This window comes from Melopsittacus undulatus, chromosome 3, assembly GCF_012275295.1.
Source record: "Melopsittacus undulatus isolate bMelUnd1 chromosome 3, bMelUnd1.mat.Z, whole genome shotgun sequence".
Taxonomy (NCBI): domain Eukaryota; kingdom Metazoa; phylum Chordata; class Aves; order Psittaciformes; family Psittaculidae; genus Melopsittacus; species Melopsittacus undulatus.
The window spans coordinates 111,590,391-111,600,266 of record NC_047529.1 but is presented as its reverse complement, the minus strand read 5'-3'; the positions used below and the strand labels follow the sequence as shown (position 1 = coordinate 111,600,266).

Genomic DNA, 9,876 nt, shown 5'->3' with positions numbered 1-9,876 from the left:
AAAACTGGCCCATCCCCCCAAGGCTTGCTCTTCCACCTTCCCTATCCTTCAACACCTCAACTCATCACCCCAGGCCTTGTAATCTAATGAATACATACGTTTAAGGACAATCTAAGAACAGCCTGGTTGATGCTTGGAGGAGACACGCTTGGAGGAGATATCCCCCATGTCTCCAGGTGCTGCATTAAGGATACCTGCTTGACAACTTAAAACTCTGTTGGCAAGGTCCCGGATAGGTTGAAAGGTGCCAGCCTGGTCGGGTGGAATCCATGTTTAGCTAATGAGGATATAGCCTTGTTGCCTTCAACTGGGCATGCCGTAGCTGGGGCACAGCAATAATGCCCACATGCTCCAAAATCTTCCTGACTTTCCCAGCTCCCTGTCCCAGCTGCCTTCGTAGAGCTGGGAGCTACAAGTCCGTGCAAGAACAGCACAGCTCTGACCCTACCTACGTTTAAGGAAGCACAATCCTGGAATCAATCCACCAGGTCAGGCAAATCATAACAAGAGACAGCATGAAATAAGCACGGCCTTGGTCACTTCTTCACATCTGTCACCAACAGTTGAAGAAGTCAGGCAGCTAAAACTGAGGGCTCAGTGTGCAGCTGAGCAAGCTCCCACCAGCCAGCCAAAGAGAGGAACCTGCCAAGCAAAATACTCTTGGCAGGAGAACTTCCACTAACCCCTTTAGCCTATCACAAATACAAAGCAGCACAGCCCAGGTGGAAAGTGCTTCAGGCTTCAGGCTTGTTTGGCATTTGGTCTGAGTGGAGAACACATAGGGACAATCACCAAAGCTGATACTCTTGTATCAGCTTGTGAGGATGGGCTAATCCCTGCAATCCCTTCATGCCCTTAGTCAGTGGCATTTCAACATGAGAACACGGGACTTTTGAATTACACGAGCTCATGACACTCAAACTCATTTTCTCTGGCACAGCCACTCCTTTTCCCCACACGCTGGTCACAGCTGCTGGCTAACAGAGCTGAAGTCGTAGAAAACCTTGGTTACATCCATCTGTATCCTAATTTCCTGCCTTTTCTCCTTTCTAAGAAGTAGTACAATGTCCCATACAGGCCTCAAGCCAAGATGCTAAAAGGGAAATGCAGAAGCATGATGGAGCTCCTTCACCACTATCCAGTGTTGTAATAGACTGAAAACTGGGAAATAAGCATGTAAGAATGGAGTTGTTAGAAAAATGACAAGTGAGGGCATCCAAGCAGCTAGACACAAGGATTTCCTGGATCAGTAGGGTTACGGATGCAACAACACATCAGGCAGAAACCTGCAGTCACTGACATGGCTGGCAAGAGAAACAGGACATCCTTCTACACAGCACTCAGAGGGAATGGGGCAATGATGGGGGGTGGGAGGGAAGCATGGTGACTAATTCTTATCAGATCTGAGCACACCCTGGATGGAGATCTTTGTGTCAGGCAACCAGCAGATCCCCCTGACGGCACAAATCAAGATCAGGCCTTGTGCTCACTGCAAACTCACAAATCTTGGAAATAATGGGAAATGGTATTTCCCTTGAAAGAAACCACAACCCACAGAAGATGCACTCCAAAGGAGATGTGTGTCCCACTGAAAGCTTGTTTTCTGGTTCCTCTCTTATTCTGCTCTCCATCAGACCCAAGCCCCCATCCTCTGAGACTCAAAGGTGTGGTTGTGTTAGCTCTAACTTGAAATACCACTTTTTAGGCAAATAACAGCATCCTTGCACTTCTCACCTCAAGCTGCATTCTCTACCATGAGATCACTTCTGCAGCTCTTCTCCACACCCCTTCTACCTTACTTTCAATATAGAACCACCAGGAACGGGCACACACTCCTGGGCTTTAGGGATAACTTAGGGCACAACAGAACATTGGAACCAATTTATCACTGGGTAAGGTTTGTCAAAATGGGTATGGTTACTTCAAAACACAGAAGACACAAGAAATGGACTATTAGAACTCTGCAAAACAAGAAGCATACCCTAAAGGCACCTCAAGCACCTGAAATAATCACAGCCTCAGTACAAGCTTTGGCTTACCTGCACAAGATCACGAGCTCCACACTGCAGTGTTTTCAAAACTAGAGTGTTTCTCTAGTGAAAACAGCTAAGAACTTCCTACTCTAAAACCAGCAGTCAGGTTTAGGGAACAAAGAGGGACGATTTATCTCCCTCGTGTCTGGGAAACCACATTCCTTCTCACCCCGTTCTTTGGCCATTATAGACTGGATCACAAATAAAAGCAAACCCTCCCTCCAACCAGCAGAAGCTCAAACAAAACCACACATCACAGCAATTATGAATTATATTTTTATGTTTACAGTAGTCACTCTAACAGGGATAACAAGGGGATTTTTTTAATCAGAATTCCGATGTTGGACTTCCTTCATTGGGAAAGCTGCAGAAAGACCAAAACAGCTGCTCTAAAATGTAATTACAGAGAAGCGAGATCATACTGTGCTTTAGAGGAAAGTTACTTAGTTGAACTTGCATAGCACAAGCATACATAAGTAGCTGTGTTAACAGGCATGAATAAAGCCCATCTCCACTTGTGTTATTGCCTTTATTTTGTTTCTCAAGTCAGAGCATCTGGTTGCTGGTCTCTGCTGGAACAAGACAGGTTTATTGGCAGCTGCTTTCCAGTAGTTTAATTTGGTTTAGCCAAGGAACAGTGTACACTACAAACTTGCAAGTGGTGAGCTAAGGAGAGAAAGAAAAAGAACAGTTAAAAGATTACAGCAATGGTTGGTAATACAGTTTTATGCTGTTACAGCAATTTACCACCCCACGTGATCCAGAATGTGTGCTATTCCCATGGCTCTCTAGATTTGCATTCTCCTGACAAGAACTCTGGAATACCACTCCTGTTAGAACCTACTCAGGATCTATCATTGCTCTCAAACAAACACTAACAGAGAAGCTGAAAAGTCAGCACTTCTGAAGCTCAGGCTGCCTCCTTTACCCACTCACCCACTTTCAGCATGGCTAATACTCCACCATAAGCTCTCAGGCACAGGCAATCACAACCTGCACAGCTAATCTGTATGTGCAAGAGTCAAATTATTCCAGCTGTCAGCTAGAAGCTTGTTCATATCACCAAATGCTTAATGGATCACTTGTGTGCAGTTACACTTGTGTATGCAGGCAGAAAGGGCATGGACGCAAAGAACCTAAGCCTGCTGCTGTGATGAAGAGAAGTAATGATGTGTTATGGAGGAGCTAGACTCAGCCCAGATCAAGGCAGCACATACTTGGTGTGCTCACCTGAAAAGCTAAAGTACTTCTTAAAGAGCATTGCTACTGGACAAGTCTCCCATGTAATAGACGGCTGGGCACAAAGAGGGATACTCTGCTTCTTGTAATCACTACTTGGCCAAAGAACTTGTAGGGATGGCTTCGCTTCTTCCACACATCTTTGTGACCTATACTATGAGCACTTTTTTATAGAGTCCTGAGGCACACACATGCAGCACAGCCCAAGATGCCCACTTACATAACAGGCTAAAAGGTCCTGCCTTCCCTGTCACTGTCATCTGGCAACACAAGCTCTGCAAGGGCAGAACCTTGTTAAACATAAATGTATGAAAGTGCCTGATCTTGGCTGGGGCAGACAAGGGACACTGCCCATACCCCTCTGTACTAAGCCAGATGGAGGGACACGGTTGGAAACCTGAGGGCCAGCTCTGGAGCTCACCTTGGCCATATCTGGTTCCTCATGGAGAGCACAGCTCTGGAGATCAGTGGCTGTCTTTGGGCAAGTTGTCTGGCCAACCTCCACCTTCATTATGTACTTGACTCCGGACACAATCTGCAACAAGCAGACAGAAGCAGCTTTACTTGCAGCACAGACAGAAGGGCTCTCTGAGGAGAGGAGCCCAGCACAGAGGCAGACAGTTTGCTGGTTATGGGATGGAAACCAGACTCCAGAAGCATAGAGGGAATGGAGCACGGCAGCTTCCACAGAGGAGGCACCTGGCACCCTTGCAAAAACAGGAACCAAATCCAAGTAAACAAGTCTCACGGTGTAGCTTCCTTAGCCGGTAAACAAAGTCCTGTATTAACCTATGCACAGCACAAGTTACACACAGCACCCAACAGATTCAAGAGCAGATCAACAAGACACAAGCTATAAAAAAGGCTTTTACTCACCTTCTGCAGAAGTAAAACCTCAGCTTCAACAACCCCCAAACTTGATCCCTCCGCTCCCCCCCAGCCCCAGTGCCCACCCTGCCGCCACCGCTCACAAGCCTGCCCAGCACCCACCTGACTCTTGGCGCTGATGATCCGCACCACCCGGCTGGCGTACAGGTCGTTGCTGGCCTTGTTGTACTCAGTCATGGCGAACTTCAGGGCCTTCTGCACACCCTCATCGTTGTCGGGGTTATCGATGTCCTTCGGGGCGCCCAACACAGGATCCAGCTCATCACCAATCCTCACGGAGCCGACGAGCACCAGTGCCACAGCCAACAGGGAAACGCACACCCAAGCTCCAGCCATGGCTGCGCAATTGACGGCTCTCTGCTGCCGATGCTGCTTTAAAGCCGGTGGGGCGGGGAGGGACATGGCCTAGGCCCAAAACACCGCCCCAGCCCGACCCCACTGACGCCCTGCCCGACAGCAACACAGGGGCAGGCATAGTTGGTCTTGGCCTCATGCCAGCTGGCCATGTTTCAGTCAGCTTGAGGAGCACCCAAGAAGCCTTGATCAGCGCTGGCACAGGCTGTGCCCTATGGCAGCACCAGACCAGGTGCCCTGCAGCCACCAAGGGGTCGGAGTGAGCGCCCAGACCTTTGGTCCCTCTCCCGTGCACAGCCCTGCCCACAGCTCCAGGGAGCCTGAAAGAGCCACTCAAAAGAGCCAGGGCACGGATCCCATGTGAGGACAGTTGGGGTGCCCCAGCACCCAGTGCCAGCCCCCATGGACCATCCAGCCCTGGGAACACAGAGCAAGGGGAAACCACTTGTCTGTCAAAGCCACAGGTTGTGGCATTTCCCAACACAGACTCAAGTTGGTGCAGCGACTCAAATCCTCCTTTGTTACAACCAAGCACTTTTTATCCCTGTGTCTTGGGTTCAGCAGTAGGATTAATTTATTCTCCTTCTTGGTAGCTGGTGCAGTGCTGTGTTTTGACTTTCGGGCTGGGAACGGTGCTGATAGCACCAATGTTTTGAGTTACTGCTCAAATGTTTGGTTTGTCCAAGGCCTTTTCTGAGCTCATGCTCTGCCAGGGAGGAGGGGAGGCCGGGAGAAAGCAGAGACAGGACACCTGACCCAGGCTAGCCAAAGAGGTATTCCATACCATAGCACGTCATGCCCAGGATGTAACCGGGAGAGGCCCCGGAAGGACTGGAGATCTGGGGGGATGGAGGAGGTATCGGTCGGTGCTCGGTCGGGCAGGGTGGGGTGAGTTATGGATCGGTGGCTGGTGAGGTGTTGTATTCTCTTCACTTCTTATTGGCTGTATCATTATTATTAGTAGTAGTAGAAGTAGTGGTTTGTGTTATATCTTAGCTATTAAACTGTTCTTATCCAAACCCGTGGAAGCTACATTCTTTGGATGCTCCTTCCTAACTCTCCGGGAGTGGGGGAAGCAAGGGGGGGGGGAGAGGGGAATGAGTGAACAAGCTGTGCAGCTTAAACAATGACAATCCCCTTTTTCAGTACTTTCCCAACCTGCACATACATACAACATTCAGTCTCACTGGTCCCTGTAAAACCCTCCAGGTAAATAGTCCACTCCCAGTGTGAAGACCCTCACACAACCCACACATCCTCTGGCCTTAACATGAACCAAGTCATTGCTCCAGGGCTTGTCGAAGCACAAAAACCTCAGAGCTCATTCCCAAACAGTCCATTCATGCAGATATTAACATCTTCAATCCCTACATCTCCCCTTTCTTTGGTTTCTATATTCTCTATCAACACCTGCTTAAAGGATCCATTAAGTAGAAACTGTGTAGGCAAAGAAAAACTAACAGAGCAAACATTCTTTCACTCCTGCTCCTAGCCTAGCAAAGAAACAGTTAAAGAACAACCAACATTCTGCACTAACAATTGGTTTCAAACTATAGAATCAAAATACAGATACATATCCTTTCTTAACAAATCAATTTCTTGCGGCTCTGTTCTTATACCTCCCAGCCATCCCACATGTCCACAGCATTTGAGGCTGCCGTTGCTTCCACCAGCAGTCTGAAGGGACTCGTAAGTGTGGCAACCGACAGGCACTGGGCGTCTTGTCCTGTCACATTGGTTAGAGATGTTCTCTTTTGGCTGGTGAGAAACCACAGTAGAGTCAGTCCTCTTGTGATGAAGAGACAGAAGACAAGGCAGGATGAACCCACCATGCAGGGAACCAACGAGGTCCTGTATCTGTAGAAACACAAGCATACCCTCGTCCCCAGGTTATTAAAGGGAATGGGCCTTCCCATTCAGGAGTTTCAACATTATGTACTTTAACGTGAGCTTTTCCCTGTTCAAAATGCTTAGAACCCACAAAATGGTGCTGTATAGGAGGGCCATTCTCCATCCAGAGAGTTAAACAATTCAAAACATAACAAGCTTTTGCTATATGTTCTTGTGGGCTTAATCCTGAACACCCACGTTTTGTTTCTGCAACATAAGTTTAAGGCTGCTCTGCGTGCATTCAATAACGGCTGGGACTGTGGGAGAATGTGGAATACCTGTGACGTGTTGAATTCCCCACTGTGGAAGAAATGCTTGTGGTTTGTGTGCTGGATAACCTGGGTCACTATCTGGTTTTATGGGTTCTGGAACTGCCAGGGTAGAAAAAGCTGTAACAAAATGTCGACAAACATCCTTGGCCTTTTCACCAGAATGATGTGCACTGATGTGCAAATACAAGGTGAAAAAGCGTCAACAGGAACATGGACATATTTGTATTTGCCCAATTCTGGTATGTGAGCAACATCTCTCTGCCAAATTTCAAATGACAAAAGGTTACGAGGATTAGTTCCGGTCACTGGTGTGGCTAGAACCTGTTGACAACCAGGACACCACTGTATGATTTGCCTCCCCTGGTGCTGAGCCAGCTGACAAGCACCTTGCAGAGCTTTTGCATTTGGAGGGTAAAGTTCATGGGCTAAGCGAGCTTGTGCAAAACGGTCAGGTAAGACCGTAAGACCTGCAAGCCCATCAGCCTCTGTATTTCCCTCTCTTCTTGGTCCAGGGAGAGAAGTATGTGAGCGTATATGCTGTCTAAAGTATGGGTGTACGCGGCGCTGCAGGAGCCACTTGAGCTCCCAGACAAGGGCAAATAATGCTGCGTTGGAAATTTCCCTCAGAGAAGCGTGTTCGAGCCTAGAAACAAGGCCTGCCACAGGGGAGGAATCTGTGGTAATATTGATTGCAGTAGTCCATAATTCAAAAACAGGGACTGCAGCAGAGAGTTCTGCTACCTGAGGTGATCCTGTGACAATGTGCATGTCATTTTTCCAGTGTCCTTCAGCATCCTTCCAAACTATTGGTGCTCAGCCTGTCTTGCCAGACCCATCAGTGAATACGGTGAGGGCCTCGGCTATTGGCATAATAGTTAATTGTGAGGGAGGCAGAAGGGGAAGAGAATGTGGGATTGCACAATTTTGTGACGTGGGAAATGAATACTAATTTGCCCTGTAAAATCTGCTGGAGCACACTGGAAAGCAAAAGATGGGTGAGTTTAAAAGGTCAGTTGTTTTGTATCAAGAGGCAGAGAGATAATATGAGGTTCAACACCATCTAAAGTCCATAACCGCTCTCTTCCTTTCTGAATGACCATAGCTGCCATTTCAATGGCTGCTGGAACTGTTTTTCCAAAATGATGGGACAAAAATATCCATTGCATGGGGTTGAAAAGAAGAATAAAAAATGAACAGGTTAATAGGGTGGTCCATTATTCACCTATGAGCAGCTTGACTCGTTAGTTTTGCAGTCACTTTATAGAGGGCAGCTCGTGCAGAGGAGTTGAGTGTTCGAGGAGACATCAAACATGGATCCCACTCCAAAAATCTCTTCAGATGGATTTCTTCCATAGATATTCCCAAGAGAGGACAGATCCAATTTATGGTTCCTAAGGTTTTTTGTATATCATTTAGAGTCTTTATTCCTGTCCTCAGGGTGATATTCTGAGGTTGAATGTTTTGTTCAGATGTTTTCCATCCTAAATATTTCCCGGGTGGAGCTTCTTAAATTTTTTCCTCTGCAATTTGGACTCCTGCTGTTGAGACTCCTTGGATCACTTGCCATTTCAGTTTTTGGGCTGTTTGTTCTGATTCTGCAGCAATTAAACTGTCATCCATTAAATTATAGATTAAACATTCTCAAAGCAGTCTCGTAGAGGGCTCAAAACTGACGCTATGGATTGCTGACATTGTCTGCGGCATTTCACAACACAGACTCAAGTTGATGTTTGGTACTTTCCCAGCCTGAACATACATCAATGTTCAATCTCATTGGCCCCTGTAAAACTCTACAGGTAAATAGTCCAATCAGTGCTGCAGACCCTCTCACAACCCCCACATCCTCTGGCCCTACACGTCCCAACTCTTCCCCCCACGGCTTGTCAAAGCACCAAGGCCTCAGAGCTCATTCCCAAATCCTTCTTCATACAAATCTCAGCGCCTTCACTCCCCACTGCATGTGATCGCAGTCAATACAAAGAGAGACTGGATCAGAAAAACGCCAAGAAAGGTATTTTCAAACCAACAAAACAGGAACAAAATGAACTCAAAGAACAACTGTTCTTATCAAAAATACAACTCTTCTACCTAAACCTACACCTACACTACCTAAAACTGAAAGACTTCTTCTTAAATCTGCAACTTTTCTACCTAAACCAAAACTATTCTAACTAAAGCTACAACTTGCGTGGAAAGAACAACAGTCTTCTAAAACAACAACAATCTTCCATGAAAAACAACTCTTCTAAAGAAAAACCTCTTCAGACTCTCCAAAAGTCCCATCTCCACCAGCCCTGCAAACAAGCAGCACAAGGTCACTTCAGGGAGGCTACTGATGCTCACTGTGCTTGCCACACGCTGAGGAGAGCGGGACTCTGCCGTGGGGCTCAGCCCTGGCTGGGGTTGGGAGCCGGGCTCTACACGATCAGACTCTGCTTGCATGTCCCAAAGGCAGCGCAGTGGTGGTGCTTGTGCTGCCAGGACAAGGCCACCGGGCACCGTGTCCCTGCAGCGGGGATGCCACACACAGCCCCAGGCCCAGCACGGCAGCAGCCGACCCACCCTGACTGCCTGCAGTGGATGGGGGGCACGGGCTGCCTTACCACTGCTCAGTTTGTGTCCATCGCCTCATCCTCCTCCTAAACCTGCACGTCCACCTCCATTGGCTCTCCTGCAGCCCCACTTGGGTCCTGCTGACGGCCTCTTCCTCCAGCTCCCCCGTGCGTTGGAAAAGCCTAAAGCCAAAGCCAAGCAGCAGAGTGCATTGGTGCTGCCCAGAGCAGCGGAGCGCAGCTGTAGGACAGGGCTTTGGGCACCCCGGTCCCCTCTCGCTGTCCGGGCAGAGCTGTGGGGCTCTGGGGCCCCAGGCACGTCCCCAGCAGGAGCTGGCGGGAGGCCGGGGGCTCCTTGTCCAGCAGCAGCCACCAGCTCTGACAGGCAGGCGCCTGCAGCCGGAGGATCCTTTGCTTCCTGCTCTTCAGCACCTTGTGGGGCGGCAGCGGCTTCGGGATCTGCCAGAGCAGAGAGGGCAGAGGGGTGAGCAGCTGTGCTCCCTGCCTCAGGGCCAGGCCACAGACCCGGCCCCGCGCCTGCCTTAGCACCCACCGGCTCCTTACTCTCAGAAGGCAGCCATTTGCGTCCTCGCCTCCACAAGGGCTGAGAACAGCCACCAGCAGGACAAAGGTGGACTTCTTTGGGGG

The 9,876-nt window shown here is 48.7% G+C and overlaps 1 protein-coding gene across 1 annotated transcript; it reads right to left on the bottom strand.

Moving 5' to 3' along the window:
* Nucleotides 1–2,621: 2,621 nt before the first annotated feature.
* LOC117435939 (cystatin-like) lies at nucleotides 2,622–4,496 on the bottom strand. Its single transcript, XM_034060784.1, has 3 exons — nucleotides 4,263–4,496; nucleotides 3,694–3,807; nucleotides 2,622–2,699 (listed from the first exon to the last, which is right to left on the bottom strand). Exons 1-3 carry the CDS (start codon nucleotides 4,494–4,496, stop codon nucleotides 2,622–2,624), a joined length of 426 nt encoding a protein of 141 aa, XP_033916675.1.
* Between the last annotated feature and the right edge of the window lie 5,380 nt (nucleotides 4,497–9,876).